The sequence below is a fragment of the Leptidea sinapis genome, chromosome 30, assembly GCF_905404315.1.
Source record: "Leptidea sinapis chromosome 30, ilLepSina1.1, whole genome shotgun sequence".
NCBI lineage: Eukaryota > Metazoa > Arthropoda > Insecta > Lepidoptera > Pieridae > Leptidea > Leptidea sinapis.
This window is the reverse complement of record NC_066294.1, coordinates 6,928,598-6,950,887: the sequence shown is the minus strand read 5'-3', so window position 1 is coordinate 6,950,887 and position 22,290 is coordinate 6,928,598. Positions and strand designations below refer to the sequence as shown.

Here is a 22,290-nt window from a genome sequence, read left to right as displayed (position 1 = left end):
ATCAGCTGCTGGTAACGTTTACTATACACTGATAAAACGAATCTGATCACCCAAGTACTCCCGAAACATTTAATTCCTAATTACAATGTTCCGATAATACTTAACAGTAATAATTTTTAATATTCTATATTACGTAGATTTATTCACCCGAAAGTTATAAAAGCGATTGGTTTGTTTTCTGATTTTCATAATTTTGAAGAATCAAATGTTCGATAGGTTCTCGGTCCGACTAACGACATTCCATTTACAAACTTCACAAGCTAGATCGCAGTTAGTTAATACATACACGCACTGCTTTAGCAACAGATAATAACGCGCGAACGTGGTGCTATTTCCTGTGTTTTACTATTAGTGGGCGGCGCGCGGCCAATATCAGCCAAACCATCATCTAAAAGTTGCCTACACTTCTCGTAGTGATAACTTCAGTCCCCAAACAAGTATGTCATTAGTATCATCGAGCCCTCACCACATGGCAATAAAAATTTATAATAACATCACAAACGATATTAAAAATAAAGAAAAGCCTTCCCTATTTAAAATGCTTCTACGATTTATAGCATAAGTTGTTGTTGAGTTGTGACGTATTATTAAGTGTTATTAGCATTAGTTGTTAACCTTTGTGGTTTTTTTTTAGATGCTAATTTGACCTAGTTTTATATCGGTATATATAATATGATAAATAAATAAAAAAAAAAAAAAAAAAATACCTGAATTTTTTAATTACACTAAGTTTGAGAATTATTTATAATATAGTCTGTATTTTTAATATCATAAGAATGTATAAAATGTATAAGACTTATTTATTTTATGTATAACATTGCTGTGCCCTAGCAGGGCGTCACATATTGTCTACCCATTAATGTACCTACTACCCTATTGTAAAATGTGACTTGCAATAAAATATTTTGATTTGATTTGATACCAAACTATCCACTTTTTTTATCGTTACACCAGATCCATAGATTGGTGTATCATTTTAACATGATTTTATACATTTAATCTGCTAGTCAGCTGTTCAGTATTGTCAGCTGTCAAATATTCAGCCTCGTTCAACTGTAAAACATATGTCAAAGTCATACATATTTTCAAGTTTCAAGCATTTCCATTTTTCACGTGTTTTGAGTTTTCGTTATATTTTTTTCAGTGATCGGCATGGTTTTCTTGTAGCGATATAAGATTCTTGGTCATCGTTCATGTTACAGTTATGTTCAATTATATTTAAATTATGCACCGTTTAATGTCGGCTAGAAATGTGAACCAATTAAATTTATCTAGTATAAATAATCTTCAAAACACTTTAGTACACAAGACTGCAGCAGTTAATGAAATAACATGTTCTTTTTGCCGTCAAGTCCTGCTTGATTCACATACAACAGGTATTTAGGCTTTGAGTTATCACTAATCATATTTGGGAGAGTCTTATAATTAATGTTTACAAAACATAACCCATTCAGTAGAGTTGCATAACATTTATTTATATTCCAGAAAATTTTATTCTTGCACGACATCAGTCCACTAACACGGCGAGTGCTTTGAGATCACTTAAGAAAAAGGGTAAACATAAAGCCTATAAAAAATATGGAGAACTCCTTGAAGGTTTGTACTATATTTTTCCAATTCAATTAACCTTTTTTTAACATATTTTTTTTTGTTTTGATTTTAATATAGACTTTAAAATATTTAACAATTTGCCATTTTATATTTACAGTAAGTGGTGCAAATACAACAGAGTCAAAAGTTTCAATTAGTAAGCTGCATGCATCACATCTATCAAAACTAGCCTCCAGTCCCATATCGCTGGGTCAATTACATCAACTTACAAAACCTGTAAAGAAGACGAAAAGCATAGAAGTTGATCCAGAGTTATTAGAAACTGTAAAGAAGAAAATTCTGAAAAAGTCAAACCCGGATTCCAATCTTGCAGATGATAAATGTGCACTTGTGTTTACGAACCACAAAATCTCATCGTTAGAGTACAAGCTAAGAACCAAACACTATCTTGATTCGGTAAAACAGAGCTATTATAATTTTAGAAAAGCAACTCTATTTGATCAAAGGCTAACAGACCTTAGATATGCTATTAATGAAGGTGTTACACAGGAGCTTGATTTTGATGCACAATCCATTTCAGGAAATGATAAAACAACACTTAAAAGCCCACACTCCGTATTCCGAGAACTATTTGTAGAAAATAATAGCCTAAATAATTATGATCATGACTTAATGAATCAGATTACTATGCTACAGTGAGTATATTCATCTTTATTTGAATCTTCTTATGATATACATGATAAGGCAATTAAAAATTCATTCGTCAAAGTCAGTCAGTAACATTAGTGTGAATGTGGACACATGTACATATTTAAGAACTACATTTTTTCCAGAAATTTAGTTTACTCCACCCATAATTAGCAGGGAACTTGTGCCTAGGAGCTCCTAAGCACATGTACATATTTAAGAACTACATTTTTTCCAGAAATTTAGTTTACTCCACCCATAATTAGCAGGGAACTTGTGCCTAGGAACTCCTAAGCAAATGTACATATTTAAGAACTACATTTTTTCCAAAAATTTAGTTTACTCCACCCATAATTAGCAGGGAACTTGTGCCTAGGAGCTCCTAAGCACATGTACATATTTAAGAACTACATTTTTTCCAGAAATTTAGTTTACTCCACCCATAATTAGCAGGGAACTTGTGCCTAGGAGCTCCTAAGCACATGTAGATATTTAAAAACTACATTTTTCCCAGAAATTTAGTTTACTCCACCCATAATTAGCAGGGAACTTGTACCTAGGAGCTCCTAAGCACATGTACATATTTAAGAACTACATTTTTTCCAGAAATTTAGTTTACTCCACCCATAATTAGCAGGGAACTTGTGCCTAGGAGCTCCTAAGCACATGTACATATTTAAGAACTACATTTTTTCCAGAAATTTAGTTTACTCCACCCATAATTAGCAGGGAACTTGTGCCTAGGAGCTCATAAGCACATGTACATATTTAAGAACTACATTTTTTCCAGAAATGTAGTTTACTCCACCCATAATTAGCAGGGAACTTGTGCCTAGGAGTTCCTAAGCACATGTACATATTTAAGAACTACATTTTTTCCATAAATTTAGTTTACTCTACCCATTATTAGCAGGGAACTTGTGCCTAGGAGCTCCTAAGCACATGTACATATTTAAGAACTACATTTTTTCCATAAATTTAGTTTACTCTACCCATTATTAGCAGGGAACTTGTGCCTAGGAGCACATGTACAAATTTAAACACACATTATACACATGCTATCTGTTTAATATGAATTCTGAAACGTACATACTTATCTGTAATAGTAGCACAAGTAATAAATAGCACCTGTGTATGTTTTTCAATAAGAATATAAATAAATTTATTTAAATCAATCTTATTGTCGCATTGTCAATAAATTACAATAAGTTTTAATATTTTACAAGCTTATATACATTGTGATTGTCATTGGATCAAATAAAGCTATGTATAACAATAAATGACATAAGTTGACAGTCATTCAGCATTTGGCATTTCTTCATGGCAAATTAAAAAAAACATATGTGTAAGAAACTATGTTTTTGAGTGTGTGGGTGTGTCACAATTGTCAATGGTCTATGTAAGTGTCGGTTTTACGAGTATGTATTGCAAATAACTCGTGAATGTGTGCTGCTTGTGGTGCCAGGTCGACCTATTATAGCTATTAATCATTGTATTTGTTGGATTCAATTACTAATTGTTACAATAATCACCAACATCATGTTCACGAAGCATCCTTACACAAATAATGAGACCAAGCTCTAAAGGTTGATGCATCCAATATATGATAATTTATATTTATAGAGTTAATTCATTATTACTTTTTATGATATAATTTATATTATTTTAACACAGCACATATATTGAATGCAGCACCTTACTAACTATTTGTTATGTATATTACAGCCATTGTAGAATACTCTATGTGATTGAAAAGAGTGGCTGTTGACCTTCTTATATGTTCTACTCACAAGCTCAACTTTATAAATATGTATTTTAAATTCAGTAATTTAAAGTAGCCTAATTGAATAAAGTTTATTTAACTTTGGCTTTACTCATAAAGTCAGTAGTTGTATAATTTGCTAAGAGCTATGTTGTTGCGAATGTATATATATTTGGTTTTTTTTTTATGGAATAGGAGGACAAACGAGTATACGGGTCCCCTGGTGTTAAGTGATCACCGCCGCCCACATTCTCTTGCAACACCAGAGGAATCACAAGAGCGTTGCCGGCCTGTAAGTAAGGTGTACGCGCTTTTTTTGAAGGTACCCTTGTCGTATCGTCCCGGAAACACCGCATAAGGAAGCTCATTCCACAGCTTTGTAGTACGAGGGAGAAAGCTCCTTGAAAACCGCACTGTGGAGGACCGCCACACATCCAGATGGTGGGGATGATATCCTAACGTGGCGTGTCGTGCGAAGGTGGAATTGTTTTCAATTATAACTATTATATTATTCAATCTCCATTTTATGTAAATATAAATTAACTTGTTTATTTCTAGGCTGCAAGGAAATCCACACCCGTCATTAGAAGATATTTGTGACGATGTAGCATTACACAATGATATAGTAGAACATAGAGATGATTATGAACCTGACGATACTTTTAAGCATATAAAGGGCCTGAAATTAAAAAAAGCGTAAGTGACTCTCATGGTGAATTACACCTACTAAGAATTACACCTATTAAAACAATATTATGACATAATATGACTTCATCATCATCAGTCGCAAGACATCCACTGCTGGACAAAGGCATACCCCAAAGATCTCCATGATGATTGGTCCTGTGCTTCCTTCATCCAACTTATTCCTGCGATATTGACTAGATCGTCGGTCCATCTAGTGGGGGCCTACCAACACTGGGTCAGCTGGTATGTGGTCGCCATTCGTGGACTTTTCTGCCCCACCGACCATCTGTCCATCAAACTATGTGCCGTGCCCACTGCCACCTCAGTTTCAGCAATCAAATTTACACATGAATCCATTATATATAAAATTTATTATATATGCATATTTTATAAAAACTCCAGATTCTTAAAGCAGCAAATCGCCCGTGCGAAATTTCTTCCGAACGAACTTGTGGGCACCTTTTTTTTAAACTTTACTCTTAACAATGCCGACCTTTCCGCGGTGTCAGTACTCAGTGTCTGTTTTCCTTGCCTTTTTAAAAACTTAAAAAAATTAACTTTAATCTTGTAGACAAGCTGAATTGAAACAAAAACGTAAAAAACGTCTTGAAAAGCGTAGAGCTGCACAAGAGGTGAATATGAAGCAAGATATGCACGAATTAGAGCGACAAGGGAAAGAAGAAGCACTTCAGAGGACTCTCACAGCACATTTACAACTATTGTGCTCTCTCAATATGGCTTCAGAGGTATAATAAGTATAATTAATATTTTATTATGAATGGCTTTACATATGAATATATTAAATTTGAAAACAAAATTTATGAGAGATGCGGGACTCAAACCCGCGAACTCTCGCGTTTTGTGCAGGCTAGAGTTGAACAGCATATACAAGATTTATCAACGATACGTCACTAGAACGGTTGGTTCAGTGGAAGAGCGCTCGCCCGGAATGTTCGAGTCCCGCATCGTTCATAAATTTTGTTTTCAAATTAAATTTGTATGATTCATCCCAGAAGGGAGGGTTATCAGTTTAAAAAACAACAAATTATATATTTGACATAATATGTTGTAACCTGAGCAAGAAAATATGCATTATATAATAATAATGCATGTTAATTATCTCGTATTATGAAGTCCATATGTAGCCTTTGTCTGCTGCTATGAATACCAGGACTATAAACGATTGCTACTGGATTTAGGTACATAAGATCTTGTATAGGTCCCGATATAAACCGACCTTCAACAAGCTTTCGACTTAATATCTTATGTCTCAAGGTGACGAGCGCAATTGTAGAGCCGCTCAGAATTTTTGGGTTTTTCAAGAATCCTGAGTGGCACTGCATTGTAATGGTTAGGGCATATCAATTACCATCAATTACCAAGGCAACCTAACTTTTGCATACACTATGGACTGCATACTTTCGATTGGTATAGAATTTGTCTATTAAACAAACCAAAGATATATTTAAAAAAAAAATTTATGATTAATCGTATCCTAGACTGAAATATGCATATATATATATATATATATATATATATAATTGACATATAAAATTTTATAACAAAAATGTTTCATCCAATAACCAGCTCGGTGAAGGTAGTTTTGTAACGGGATCTTAGACTATCTGTGTTTATCATGTGGAAAGCCTTTAGAAGGCGTCTATAATCATATGGTTGATGCTCTTTGTATACAATAAAAACATATTATATTAAATATTGGAGATAGAATTATATAAAATGTATTTATATTTCAAGGGGCACAAAGTATTAAAACATTACAGACAACGATGTGCTAATGCGAGACATTTGGAACACCCTTGTGTGAGAGATGTTAAAATATACAATACACTTCTACATGGATATGCTTCAGTAGTAAGTATTTTGATTCGTGTTAATATAAGTGTCGTCATCAACGATTAGCTTGGCTTAAGACATCCAATTTACTTGTTTTACCACTATCGGTGAGTGACTTATCGCTCAGGCTGGATAATAGGACTTTACGCACAAACAAATCAACAATTATGAATAGTTTACAAATCAGATAATAATAAAATGAAATTCAAAATAATTTTGTGGAGCGGACAGACACGTCCGCTCGCCACGAGCTCAAGTATTAGACTGCCCGCCCGTTCCTACGGCCATGTCCGAGATCGACTCGGTTGACGTCGGCTCGCGTTCGTTAGTTTCCGAGCGTGTTCTCCGACATATATACAGGTGTCGCAAAGTTATGGGACATGAAATTAAAGTACCTTAAATATCAAAAATAGGCTATTTTACTGAAAGAAGACTTTATGTTATTTTTAAAAGTTAGTAATTCTGCATTCAAAGGTTTTCTAAAAATTACTTGCCTCGTCTGGGAACCGAACCGACTGAAATGTAAAAAAAAAACACCCCTACTTTTATGATGCCAATCGAAAGAATAGCCAAAAACTAATAACTATTCTTAAGTAAAATAGTATTTAAAAAAAAAAGGAACAACGTAAAATGAATGTTTTCCTACTTGGATTGGTACGAATGGACCGATTAGATGGCCGGCCATTTCCCTTACACCATTCTTTCAGTAAAATAGCCTATCTTCGATATTTAAGGTACTTTCCCTTCATGTCCCATAACTTTGGGACACCCGGTTATATCAACACCACGCCGTCCGCGTCGTCTCTTCCTGCTGTCAAACAGTAGTGTTTAACCATTAAGGGCATACCCCATTAGAGCGGCGATGCGCGGCGGGTCGCTTCACGTCGCTTGACGGTACCTATCGCATTACAACTGCAGTTAGAGACAGCTTACGTCATATATCAGTTCTAGTGCCAGCAACATTACAAAATGAGCGATAGTGACGAGGATTTGGTCATTATTTCTTTGTTGTGTGCAGAAAAAGAACGAATTATGATAGAGAAAAACAATAAGAAGAATTGGCTTGCTCACATAGTAACAATGACGTTCTATACTTATAGACAATGCACGTCATACTAAATTCAAAGCCGAAATATGGCACATGCCACAAATGACACCATAATAAATTTTCTATACATTTCTGCGTTTACTCCAGTTGATTAAAATATTATTGGTCAAGAGGCAGCAATGTAAACACTTTTTTCAGTTTAAGCTGCATATTTTGAATTTAGAACCCGGTTTGGACAGTGACATAAGTGGAGTAGCAGTTAGGTATTTTTTTAAACCCAGACGAAAAAGAGGGTCCCTATTTTCTGATCAAGATCTGCTTAGTCGGAGGTTTTTACGTTTTTAATCCATAATCACTCATATTATAAAGGCGAAAGATTTGTTTGTGTGTGAAAGTTTGTAGTAAGGACACACTATCAAGAAGGTGAATATCACTATTTCTTTCCTCGCCTTCTTGATGATTCTGCACGATTTCACACTTACATCGGCATGTCGAAGACAAAATTTTGATTAATGAAATGGTTTTGATCTTTGGCCCCCCTTATCTAATATTTATGTTTATCTGATACCGCAGTTGGAGGGTATTTTGCACAGGATGCCGGTTTGATTATGGGTACCACAACGGTGCCTATTTCTGCCAAGAAGCAGTAATGTGTAAGCATTATTGTGTTGCAGTCTGAAGGGCGCCGTAGCTAGTGAAATTACTGCGCAAATGAGACTTACCATCTTAAGTCTCAAGGTGACGAGCGCAATTGTAGTGTCATTTAGAGTTTATGGGTTTTGCAAGAATCCTGAGCTACCCTATTGTAATGTGCAGGGTGTATAAATTACCACCAGCTGAAGCCTTCCTTCCCACCAGCCGTCCTGCTCGTCTGGTCCCTTATTGTCATAAAAACCGGGGGAGTCTAACTAAGTACATAGAGGTACTTTCTACTTATTGATTTTTAATAATACCATATTTCAGGGAAAGTTGGACAGCGTAAGAGAATTACTCTCGTATATGAGTGAAGATGGTATAACTATGGACGCACAAACGTACGCAGCTGTGTTTGAATGTGTTGAGAGAAGCGATCTGATCGAAAAGGAGGCTGTGTTAAATATTTATCATAAGCAAATGATGGACAAGGTAATAATATGATATTTTACTTCTTAAATTATCTAAGCCTGCAGACTTCAAACTAAAATAATTTACCCAACTAAGAAAAAGAAATAACTACTGGAATATAATCCCGAAAATTGAGAAATATGGCGAGAATGAATGAAAGAAAGAATGAAATTTTCTCAATAAAAATGTCATAATTAAAATGAATAAATCTTGAACAATGAAGGTTTTGTCATGATATTCACCAGATTGAATAATATAATTTATAAATATACTTATGTAATTGTTATTGTTGTTGAGTTATATTTTGTCTAATCTCCGCGGGGAACATAAGCTATTTTTCCGCATTCATAATTGGACGTAATTCCAGAAAAACGTTCCAAACAACAATCATGTCGAAATTGAGTAATGAACACAAAACTGGTCACGTGATTCATATTAACGGACTGACAAAAAATGTCACACAATGACAGCCACTCTTCAAATCACTTAGTAGCCCAACCCACATGTATGGAATACACTAATATTTATTAAACTTTAAACACGAATTCCTTAAAATGTGATGTTTGTGGATTGGAACGTTTTTCAGTATCTACGTCGTGGATTTGGGCATTCATTTGTTAATCTCCTTCAGCCCCTTACTTTAATGTTTAGGGTGTAAATTTAAATTCAAATATTCTTCACCAAAAGATATTATATCACTTATCGAAAGTCAAAAACTACCACCCATTCGAAAAAGTATGCCTCAGACGTGGGAAAAACGGGCGCAACAAACTCTTCTTTTTTTTTAAATAAAAATATGGTTACAATTTAACATCGTACAATAACATTTATTATTTATTAGCCTGAGGGCGGTCGCTGCATTCCCAATCTGTGGTACCATTGTTATCAATGATAACTTACAATCAAGCTATGTTTGTCCGTTGCAGCCTAGCAAAACTCTCTAAGAAAAAAGCGACTCTGTCGTTTATTTGAAACGTGCAGTGATAGAAAGATTGATCTGTCAATCTTTCTATCACAGATGACAGCTATAATCTTGAAAAATCGGAGATAGCCGAAATCCACTACGTTTTAAGCAACTGTTCGCTTTCAATCATAGCCGGATTGTACTTCGTCGCCATATTTTAATTACTATTTCAGACTTATATCAAATCTCACTGCACATTTCATACTAACTAACTAAAAACTAAATTAAAATTTTTAATATAACTTTAACTATATGTACGTAACTATAATTAGAGGCATCCTCTTTGGTCTATTGATGACAAACGTATAAAATGTTTCAGGGAATACAGCTGAACGATCTTTTAGCAAAAACAAAGTTTCTTTTCGACCAGCGCGAAGTTGTGCTGAAAGCTGTGAGGCGAATTGAAGAGAACTTCACACCACACTACGAGCCGCCTCCGTTGGATTACAACTGTCCATTGCTAGAGAAACTCAAACTGGATAATATTGAGAACAGAATGGGTCTGGCGACCTCTCCAGCGAGTGGCCTGTTAACACTGGATGAAATGAAGACTCTGGGGAAAGAACAGCTTGAGTTGGAATTGAAAGGTGAAATGGATGTGAGGAATATTGCTGTTGAAGAGAACAGCTCTACTACTGTTAAGATTTATGTAAGTACTAGCTAATGCCTGTGACTTCGTCCGCGTAGATAAAGGGTTTTAAGATAATAAGCAAGTTTGGAATTGATCATTTCCTATTCCACTTCCGGTTCCTGTTTTCGCTTCCGTTCCCAACATATTATAATATTAATCTTATTTCGAGGAAGATTGCTATGCCAAACTAAACCTACTATTGGTAAAATTATAGCTCATCTTTTCAATTTTTCACCAATCCTGCGGGAAACATGAATTTTTCGGGGATTAAATGTAGCCTATGTCCGTTCCCAAGCTCTAGTCTATCGCTGTACCAAATTTTATTAAAATTGGATAAGTACATCTGACGTAAAAGCGTAACAAACAAACTGACATTCACATTTATAATATTTGTAGGGATTTATTTGAGGCGCCTACAAGATCTTCAGTTGTAACTTTAAAAGTTTATTTACAGGATAAAATATTCCCTTTTAGATTATGTGGCACTTATTTATATCTGCGATGAATAAATAATTTCGTCTTTATTACCAGAGAATCAACAACAGGCTCAGTTATAACTTGAAATAACTCATAAAGACATATATAGATAGATAGTATCTTATATATATATGTATAATGAATATGGTCTTTGTTTGAGGCTCTTTCACGCCTAAACCACTGATCGTATCGAGATGAAACTACCACCATTCGATGCGGAATTTTTCCTAGGTGGGTTTAATTTATTGTATTTGTAATAAGTTGAATAAAATTAATTAATAATTTACTTCCTTTTAAAATTCGCCCACCGAAGGGGGCGGGAACGGCTAGTATTCATATAATATACAAAGTTCGTTAGCTCATAATATATCTACATCCCCACTAGGTTCTTCATTTGGTCTGTGAAATGTTACACTGTTAGATCATTTATACGTCTAGATATACTGTGGCAGCTGTTTACCTCTATTTTGAACAATTCACGCACACTAACACAAAGTGACAAATCGCGAGTGTAAGACGTAGCTTGTGACGCACACTAAAGTAATAAACCTGGTCTGTTTTCGTCGGTTGTCTAGCAGCAAGAGGCTCTATGTAGGCGTACAAATTATCTAAGGTCTTAGTATATTTATAACCAGTCTTTCTTTCTTTTTTTATAAAAATATGGTTTCAATATGTTATGTTTTTAAAGTGATAACCCTCACTTCTAGGATTAATACACAATAAAACTGAGCTAACCGAGATGAAGCCACAACCTGAGAGTTGAACAAAGTAAACTGAATTTTATAACGAGGTGGTACTCGAACGGTTAGGTCATTTGGTTAGAGCACCGGCACGGAACGCCGGAGGTCGTGGGTTCGAATCCCGCATCGTTCATTAAATTTTGTTTTTCAAATTTTATTTGTGTATACAATGTAAAATCGTACAAATTAAATTTATTATTTAATAGCCTGTGTGCGGTAGCTCTATTGCCAATCAGTGGTATCATTCAGGAAGTCATTTATGTTATAGTAACTTTTACTTCACAAACGTTTTTTAACAATTCTTTTGAATTTCGTAATACATTTGTTTTGAACATTATCTGGGATCTTGTTGTAAAAGTATATAAAACGCCCCACGAAAGACTTACTAACTCGATATATCGACTTGATATATACAGGGTGGTTTTTTGAGATGGGCGGTGATGGCCAAGTCGGGAGCTACGAGTATTAGAGAAAAGTCGTGGAAGGAGCCATGCCCTTAGTTTATAAGAAAATAATAACTGCATATTTCGTTTTTAAAATTTCTTGAAATTTTGACGGAAATCAACCCGAATAATTTTCCAAACAAAATTACATCCTGTATTATTAGGACATTGGACTTTGTTGCTGATAAGGATAAATCTTTGCATGGGCCAGCCATCGCCTCCCTCGACCATATTTAAGGGAAGGAACGACCCGTCCCACGTCGCCACCACAAGCAGTGAAATTAGACGAAACCTGTCACGAAAATCAACCAAATACAAAAAAAATTTGCGGTGATCACTAATTATCATATGACCCATACATATTTTTTTTTATAAAAAGAAAAAAAAAGCAGCAGTTTAAATATCTGGATATGGTTTTAGCGGGAAAAGCTGAGCGTAGCGGAAAAGGAGTGGCGTGAGGTGATTCGTGACGCTTTCGTTAGGAACCTGAGTACCCTAAAGTCTAGAAGCAACGCCTCACATTCTGCCATCACTCTTTACCCGTATCTCAAGGTGCTACAGGTTAGTACACTGTTTTCCCATCTGCTATATGTATGCTATGTGCCAGAGAAGCAACAGTCAGGGATAACTGGCGTAGAATCGTTCGTCGTTCGACGTGACCACGACTGCTCTGTCAAGAGTAATCCGACGAAGAAGAATATGTAAGATAATGACAGTACCGAATTATTTTGTGCAATCAAGTCTCACTTCCAAACTATTTTACAAGTGTTTTGGATTGGATCAAATTATAACCATTTACTTTTACTGTTGCACTAGCCTCTGGAGCCCTATTACCAAAATCGAAATACGAGTTTCGGTTGATAGATCGTACTTTTTCCTATTACGAGAGTGTTTCGGATCCGAAGATCAATACGAAGTTCGCGATTAGACATTTTAGCTTTCGTTTAGTTAAATTCATATTTACGGCGCCTATTTCTGCCGTGAAGCAGTAATGTGTAAGCATTATTTTGTTTCGGTCTGAATGGCGCCGTAGCTAGTGAAATTACTGGGCAAATGAGACTTAACATCTTATGTCTCGAAGTGACGAGCGCTATTGTATTGCCGCTCAGAATTTTTGTGTTTTTCAAGAATCCTGTGCGGCACTGCATTGTAATGAGCAGGGCGTATCAAATACGTCCCGTGATTTTATAAAAAAAAAAAAATACATTGTTTGACATTATTATGATCGTATCTACAACTTCACTTTTATGGTTATGGTTCCAAAACGAATACTCACACCATATTAATTATTCTATTGACAGAACAGCGTCCGTCGGGACTTATATAAATTTCTTTGTTTTTCTATGGAGATATTAGTTACTTTGTGAAAAAAAGTTTCACTTGCATTGCGGTTTCATAAAAGCTCACAAATTTTATTATTTTACATTTATTGACAGATAGACGAGTTTGTGAACCTGATGATGGGTGAGATCAACAAACTGGTGGATGGCAGCGAGTCGTACAGCCCAACACTCAAGCTGTTGCAGAGGGATCTCGGCTCTCAAGTTTACAACAGGTGAGCAAATTACACTAATTCAAATATTTTTATTCAAAATAGTATTTAAAATCACTTATTGAACGTCAAAAACTACCAGTCATTCAAAATAGTGTGCCGGCAGACCTGAGAATAACGGGCGCAAAAAAAACAGTGGGCTATCTCATATATAAAATTCTCGTGTCATGGTGTTAATCCAACTCCTCCGAAACGGCTTGACCGATTCTCATGAAATTTTGAGTGCATATTGGTCGGTCTGAGGTCGGTAGGTCTGAGAATCGGACATCTATTTTTCATCCCCCTAAATGTAATTTTTTTTTTTGAATTTGTTTGACTATGAGTCAGCATTAAAAATACATACAACTTCAAATTTTCACTCATCAACAGTTGGGTATCGCGATTTTAATATCGGCAATACAACGTTTGCTGGGTCAACTAGTATTCTTATAAAAGAATGGCAGCGAAACAGTCACCGAACCGTGCACGTGTCTTTTTATAGTTCAAAAACAAATTAAATTGCCTTGGGTTTTATAATGAATGGGTTTTCTTAGAGAAGAATTGTTGTAACATTATTCTAGCTCTAAATATCGGTATTGCGTTTTAAAGTAAGCTTTCGCTATCGAAGTTTATAATTTGAAGTTTACGGTATTCTGATAGAAGATAATAGTTAATTAGGGTGGAGGTTCACACGAGAGTGGATTAATCAAATCAAATCAAAATCACTTCATTCATGTAGGTCACGGAAATGACACTTACCTATAAATGTAAAAAAAAAACTTATTGATTATGCTGCTACGTGGTAAAGAGTTGAGCTAATGAGAAGAAGTGGCAAGAAACTCATTGCCACCCTTTTAAATTAAGATTTACATTTTCATCGTTTCACAAATAATTTCAATTACAATCTTACATAGTGTTTAATAGTTTTGTAATGCATACAATTACGACAGTTTCATACAAATTTTATTATTATTCACTATTATTGTTGAAATTCAGGTACAAAATAGACCAGTACAAAAAGAACGGAGTCCTGCAGAAGATCGAGCAGATATACGGGAAGTACTGCGAGTGGTATTTGACGAGGAGTTCGTTGGACGGCACGCCACGCCCCTACAACAGCAGGCAAACGTGGCAGTTGTTGCTGCACCAGAATAGAGAGGGCGCTAGTTTGGTGAGACTATGATAATTTTAATTTAAATAGAACACTTGTTATTTAAATACCGAATAAAGCCAAATTCCACTTTCGCACGACACACCGCAAGTTAGGATATCATCCCCACCATTTGGATGTGTGGCGGTCCTCCACAGTGCGGTTTTCAAGGCGCTTTCTTCCACGTACTACAAAGCTGTGGAATGAAATTCCTTGTGCGGTGTTTGCGGGACGAAACGACTTGGGTACCTTAAAAACAACCGCGAACACGTTCCTTAGTGGCCGCCAACGCTCCTGTGATGCTTCTGGTGTTGCTAGACACTGTAGGTGGCCGTGATCACTTAACACCAGGTGACCTGTACCCTCGTTTGTCCTCCATTTCCATAAAAAAAATACACCCAAATTTCAATAGAGAAGACGGTTTAAAACTATCTAACACCTGGGATCCAATTATATATCTCTAGATTAAAACCCAAAACTAGACATTCCAAAAAAGAAGGGGACACTGTCAGTGAATTTTACCAAAAGCCCGCTACAAATACCACCTCAGAGGCAATAAATGGCATTGAACTTCAGAATGACATCTATGACTAAAACTTTCGTGAGTTTCTTCTTCTTTATTTATACGGCTTTACTCACGTTTCATCGGTGTGGGTACCGACTAGTTTCGGACCATTCGCCCCCCGCCATGTCCAGCCGCGCACTAAGAGCCCAAGTCCGCAGTAAGAGGTGGGACGTTATCGCGAACCCACCACACTCACCCCGATGAAGGACCTCCGAATGGTCCGAAGCCCAGTCGGTACCCACACCGATAAAACGTGAGTAAAGCCGTATTAATAAAGACGACAAGTGTGACAAATACTATTTCGGCATTATGTCCATAAACCACTAACGCACACAAAATCGGTCACGAATTATCGAGCTATCAGGTCGCCTATATGCTAGTTAATTCTAAGTCTACATTGGAAGTGTTTCTTACATTATTTCTTCTCTTTTCGCGCGCCATTTGGTTCCGACATAAAAAAGCACTCGAAAGGAACCAAATTTGAGAAAATAAATGAATTTTATGCCTTTTTCACTTGTTGATATTGTTTTAGGATGTAGAGGAGATGCCTTGGTCTATGGAGATGCGTCAGAATATCGGGAAATTCTTGTACAACATCATCATCAACGATGTCAAGATCGACGTTAACATGTTCAAGCCGAAGGCTAAGGTGTACGTATTTTAGTAAATTACATTTATTTTATGTAACTCTTATGATCTTACTTTTTTTTTATGATAATAAGGGACGAGACGAGCAGGACGTTCAGCTGATGCTAATTGATACGCCCTGCCCATCACAATGCAGTGCCGCTCAGGATTCTTGAAAAACTCAAAAATTCTGAGCGGCACTACAATTGCGCTCGTCACCTTGAGACATAAGATGTTCAGTCTCATTTGCCCAGTAATTTCACTAGCTACGGCGCCCTTCGGACCGAAACACAGTAATGCTTACACATTACTGCTTCACGGCAGAAATAGGCGCCGTTGTGGTACCCGTAATCTAGCCGGCATCCTGTGCAAAGGAACCTCCCACTGGTAACAATCTTCCCCTGTCGCTTAAACCAGGCCTGTCTCACTCCACCGTAGGTATCGAAATAGTACGTGCGGCGGCCTCTACAGAGTAGGCCAGTCAGTAGGGACTCACGAACGAGCAGTGACGCACGCGCGCTTTTTTTTAACCTACTTCACAGTCCCGACCGATATTTCATAAATAAAGCAATGCATATTAAAGGTCTTTGCGATTGAAATTTAATTTGTTTAAGCTTCCTAAAGACACTGAAACAAGCTAATTTAAAGTGATTATTATTATAATGAAACTAGCTGACCCAGCAAACGTTGTATTGCCGATATTAAAATCGCGATACAAAATTAACTGTTGATCGTAGATGGGTGAAAATTTGAAGTTTTTTGTATTTTTTAATGCTGACTCATAATCTAACAAATTTAAAAATGTGTCAAAAAAATTCGTGTGGAGACCACCCTTAACATTTAGGGGGATTAAAAATAGATGTTGCCCGATTCTCAGACCTACTCAATATGCACTCAAAATTTCATGAGAATCGGTCAAGCCGTTTCGGAGGAGTTCAAAGTTTAACACCATGACACGAGAATTTTATATATTAGCTTACCATTCAATAGTTACCTATTTATTTCCTGCAGCTAATGTAGGTTTGACAGCGAAAGAATATTGATTTTAAATTACGATTACATACCTATTTATCTTATAGAAAAACCTCAGATATTTTTATAAGATGACCTTATACTAGGTAGGTACACTTTTAGGTAAAGAAGTCAACCCTAATTTCATCAGAAGAGGTAAGAGTCACGCGATAGAAAGGGACCAACTTCTAGGTAAATAAAAATGTAGGTTAGTAGTGCTGTGCGATCTGAATTACACCTTATTGTAAGACCGCAAGAGAGACCGTATTTCTTTAATTGATTTTGCATGTGAGACTTCCGTACTTGTATTATATATATTTTGTTTAAACGCAAACTCGTCGACATGTGCAGATTTTTTTAAAATATTATGTTTGAGTAGCTTCAGCACACAACATGATCGGTGCTAAATGACAGTTCGGTTTAAAGAACTTTAATTTCTCATTAAGACTGTCGTCACTTACATGAGAACATAAAATCAGTGAGTGAGAGGCGAATTTGCTCATTGCTGCTTTCCGGTTTTTTAAGGCGGTGGTCCAAGTTACAAGATATAGTTTATTGTTATTATGATAAGATGTTTTTATTCATTGCTTTGTAAATGATATAGCAGCCTTTTTTTGAAGATGTTGAGCGAAGTCGCTTCTCTTACAGTTTTCGGAAGCTTATTGTATAGCTGTGCTCCTGCAAATGTTATATTATTTTTACCATAGTTGGTTCTAATACTAGGTAATTCAAGGTGTCTGGCGTGACGTAAACCATATTTGTTGATATTGTGTTTTGTTGTGAATGTTGTATTTGAGTGAATGAGTCTATGAGTTATCTTATATATAAGTATGCATGTGTAGTAGTTGTAAAGTTGAGTAATGTTCAATAGTTTCGTTTCTTTGTAAATAGTTTCTGTAGGAGTTAAGTAGTCATAATTATGTAAAATTTTTATTATTCGGTTTTGTAGCGTTTGGATTGGTTTTATATTAGTCTTACCTGCATTACCCCATATTTCAATGAGGTAGAGTGTGGCTTAACTAGGGCATTATATATCAATAGTCGAGCTTGTTTTGGGATACACCGAACTATTTTGTGTAGAGAGCCTACTAGAGACGAAAGTTTGTTTTTTATATTTATTAGGTGTGATTTCCATGTTAAGTGTTTATTGAGTGTCAATCCAAGGTATTTTTCTTCAAAAGTCTTTTGCAATACTTCTCCGTTGATGGTAAGATTAGGAATGTTAGGTAGTTTTTTATTTTTAGCACTAAATATCATATATGATGTTTTGGAGGCATTGATAGTTAAAAGGTTACATTGAAACCATTTTTGCAGTATATTTAAATCATCTTGTGCATTTCCCATTAGTTCTTCTAAGTTTTTGCCGAAGTAAAATAGACATGTATCGTCTGCATAAAGGGTAAGATGACCCTGCAAACCTGCTTGATGTATGTTATTTACGTACACCAGGAATAATAAAGGTGCTAGAAGGGATCCCTGAGGAACCCCGCATGTCAGCAGCTTGGATTTGCTTTGATGAGCTCCAATTTTTACAATCTGGTACCGACTTTTTAAGTATGACTCTAGGATTTTGTGTGCGGTTTCTATTATACCGATGTGTTGCAGTTTTTCTAGGAGCAGGGTGTGGCTGACGGTGTCAAAAGCCTTTTTGAGATCAATAAAGACTCCTATTGCCACTTCCCTCTGATCTATTTTGGTTTTTATTGTGGTTACTAGATCAATGGTGGCACCAACTGTATTTGATTTTGGCCGGAAACCGTACTGTTTATCATATATAAAGTTTATCTCAGTTAGGTATTTCTCTATTCTGTTATAGTTTGGACCCAGTATACAGTCAGAATTCATTGCACATTGTTATAACAAAACAAATTCAATTTAATCTTATATATAAAATTCTCGTGTCACAATGTTCGTTCCCGTACTCCTCCGAAACGGCTTGACCGATTCTCATGAAATTTTGTGAGCATATTGAGTAGGTCTGAGAATCGGCCAACATCTATTTTTCATACCCCTAAATGTTAAGGGTGGTCCACACGATGTTCTTTTTTATTTGTTTTTTAAATTTGTTTGATTATGAGTCAGCATTAAAGAATACATACAACTTCAAATTTTCACCCATCTACGATCAACAGTTACTTTTGTATCGCGATTTTAATATCGGCAATACGTTTTGTCAGATAGTATAATATAATTTTATGAAATATAAATTTCACTTTTTATTAACTTTTGGGTCACTAGATTAATGGGGCGTGCATAACAAACAGGCAATTAGGCTGTGCCTACCTCGTTATAAACCGAAATAAATATAAAACTTGTGTTAAAGTTGATTTAGTTTAATTTGGTTCAGTTATCTTAAAACCAAACTTGTATTCATAATTTTTTTTCTTTACGATAGATACTAGATACCTACGGTTAGCAATCTTTGCATATTCCAAAGCTTATCTACGATTACTTAGATCCACAGTGCCTATAGACCTACTACTAGTACTTTGCTAGAAAACCAATGCACGGCCCTTTAGGTTCTAAACGAGTACTGTCGCACATAATACAAGAAAAAGACAAATAGAAGTGTGCGTATGTTGTAATTATTTATGAGAATTATTGACGGAACGAACAGATACGCCCACTTGGTATGAGGCGATATAATGTGAATAATTTGCCCGATCCATCACAAACTTATAACGTAGCATACCTCGATAAAACACTGATATAAAGGCCTGGAGGATGTGAAGATACAAATTGAAAGTCTGAGTATGCAAGAGATTTTTTTTTATCTAAACGTTGCCAAACTAGGAACATTATCGCAACGAGCATAGTCATCGTTAGGTCGTGCGTCCGAGCACATGTGGGGGGCACAATAGTGATAATTTCTCCACCAATAATACACTTTTCAAACGGAAACAACAGTACAAATAGCACTGTTATGTTTTTTTAAGTAAAACGAGCGTTTAACCTGGTGTTAAGTGATCACCGCCGCCCACAATCTCCTGCAACATCAGAGGAATAACAGGAGCAATGACGGCCTTTTTGGAAGGGTATACGGGCTTTTTTCAAGGTATATATGTCATATCGTCCCGGAAACACCGCACAAGGAAGATCATTTCACAGCTTTTTAGTGCGTGGAAGAAAGCTCCTTGAAATCCTCACTGCGGAGGACCGCCACACATCCAGATGGTGGGGATGATATCCTAACTTGTGGCGTGTCGTGCGAAGGTGTAATTCGGCGGAAGAAGTAGGCGTGGTGGTAGATTTACTATAGTCATATATTTGTTATTTGATTCACAGTAAGAAATTGCCAGCGCTGTACAAAGTGCACCGGCCTTGGGGACGCCTGGTCCGGCTGGAGCTGAAGCCGCACCCCACCCTGACACGTCTGTGCGCGGCGGCGGCCCGGCCCACACTGAGCATGCGCGCGTGTCTCGCCCCCACCCTGTCCCCTCCCGTGCCCTGGCGCTCGCCCGCTTCCGCTGCGTACCTGCTGACGGAGACGCCGCTCATCAGGTACATCATGAAGATATTTTTTTTAATCTGTCCACTACCTGCCACTCATAGTCTAGGAAAATAAGAAATGAAATAAAAGGAAAAAACGTATAAAATTTTAATCACTTCAAAAACGGCATAAACTGACTGCCCATTAGAAAATATATGCCTCAGACCTGAAAAGAACGGGCGCAGAAAACTCAGTTGCCATCTTCTTTTTTTAATTTCGTTACTATAACCTTTATTATTTAAATAGCTTGAGGGCGGTCGCTCCATTCCCAAACTGTGGTATCATTAGGTTGAAGTCTTTTAATATATATATATAGTAGTATAAATATAGATATATAGTAGTATTTACAACATATACATCTTTAGCAATAATTATTTGGAATATTTTGGGATCGTGATGTAAAAACATATACATTGCTCAACAAAAGACTTACTAAGTCGACTTAAAGAAATTGAAACAATATCTTACTCTTCAGGATGCCAATATTTGTAATGAAACAAATGAAGCGGCTCGAAGAAGCTCCTCCACAAAATCTGTACCCGGTATTGGACAGTTTGAACCAGCTCGGAGAAGTTCCATGGGTCATCAACCAAAGAATATTGGACTTACAGCTCAAAGTATTTAGGTATGTATTTAACTTGTCAAGGATTACGTTATTAGGTTAGATTATAAGAGGAAATTCTTAAACTGCGCGCGATATTTCAGACGGCCACAGCATCTGTACAACTAACTCACAGTTAACTTAACTCCAGTTTCGCGAGACGATTAGAAAACATATTCAGGTTTAGACAATATGTTATGTTTTTAAAGTGATAACCCTCACTTCTAGGATTAATACACAAATAAAATTTGAAAAACAAGATTTTATGAACGATGTGGTGACGACGACCCAGGTGAGCAGGTTATCAACTGTAAAGTAGATCCTGTAGATTAAGCCACAACCTAAGAGTTGAACAAAGCAAACAGAATTTTATAACGAGGCGGTACTCGAACGATTAGCTCAGTTGGTCAGAGCACCGACACGGAACGCCGGAGGTCGTGGGTTCGAGTCCCGCATCATTCATAAAATGTTGTTTTTTAAATTTATTTATGTATATTCAGATTTAAATAAAAATATTTTAATTCAAACTACGATATGATATCACTTATTGGTAGATGAAGTCAAAACTACCACCCATTCGAAAAATTATACTTCAGACCTGAAAAGAATGGGCGCAAAAACTCAGCGGGCACCTTTTTTTTTTGTTTTGTTTGTTTTCAAATTAAATTTGTGCAATTAATCCCAGAGGTGAGGGTTATCACATTAAAAAAACACCAAATTGTTTAAATTTGAAAAAGCAACATCTCAAATCAACTTCCTAATATGGAATTATTGGGGTTGAGCAGGTTATCTACTGTAAAGTAGATCCTGTAGATGAAGCCACAACTTGAGAGGTGAACAAGACATACCAAAATTTATGAAACATGTTTCACTCGAACGGTTGGCTCAGGTGGCAAGAGCGCTCGGACCTAACCCGAGAGTTCGAATCCCGTATCGTTTTAAATTTCGGTTACAAAAATTATTTGTATAAATCATCCCAGTAGTGAGGGATATCACTTTAAAAATAACAATTAGTTTAATTTTTTTTAGATCCGGTGGAGATAAAAAACTGGACATTCCTCCACCTGCATCTTCCTTGGATCCGTCAGAACTATTTACTGGTTCGGATTCAGAGCCGGCTAATTCGTTCCGACGTCGGCTGGCATTCAGCCGGGCCAAGGCTGATATGCATTCTCTGTGGTGTGACTCACTGTATAAGTTGTCGCTTGCCAATCACTACAGGTAAGTTAAACTTTTATTAACACTAGAATGGTAGATAGAATATAAGTTCAAAAATTATTTAAAACCTTTGCATATACTTCTTGTTTCGGGTTCCATATTATGCCTAAAATAAACAAAGTGAGCGTTTATTGAATCAACCCTGTCAA

The 22,290-nt window shown here is 36.3% G+C and overlaps 1 protein-coding gene across 1 annotated transcript in view; it reads left to right on the top strand.

The window, feature by feature from the left end:
• The first annotated feature begins 1,094 nt into the window (after positions 1 to 1,094).
• The window catches only part of LOC126973849 (DNA-directed RNA polymerase, mitochondrial), a 40,741-nt gene continuing 19,545 nt past the window's right edge, over positions 1,095 to 22,290 (top strand). The window contains exons 1-15 of the mRNA XM_050821189.1: positions 1,095 to 1,376; positions 1,486 to 1,596; positions 1,709 to 2,246; positions 4,559 to 4,696; positions 5,259 to 5,433; positions 6,443 to 6,559; positions 8,553 to 8,714; positions 9,977 to 10,306; positions 12,369 to 12,509; positions 13,385 to 13,503; positions 14,476 to 14,650; positions 15,727 to 15,845; positions 20,118 to 20,333; positions 20,798 to 20,947; positions 21,953 to 22,144. Coding sequence (XP_050677146.1) covers positions 1,226 to 1,376; positions 1,486 to 1,596; positions 1,709 to 2,246; positions 4,559 to 4,696; positions 5,259 to 5,433; positions 6,443 to 6,559; positions 8,553 to 8,714; positions 9,977 to 10,306; positions 12,369 to 12,509; positions 13,385 to 13,503; positions 14,476 to 14,650; positions 15,727 to 15,845; positions 20,118 to 20,333; positions 20,798 to 20,947; positions 21,953 to 22,144 — 2,834 coding nt within the window. The 5' untranslated portion in view covers positions 1,095 to 1,225. The remainder of the gene's footprint in view (positions 1,377 to 1,485; positions 1,597 to 1,708; positions 2,247 to 4,558; positions 4,697 to 5,258; positions 5,434 to 6,442; positions 6,560 to 8,552; positions 8,715 to 9,976; positions 10,307 to 12,368; positions 12,510 to 13,384; positions 13,504 to 14,475; positions 14,651 to 15,726; positions 15,846 to 20,117; positions 20,334 to 20,797; positions 20,948 to 21,952; positions 22,145 to 22,290) is intronic.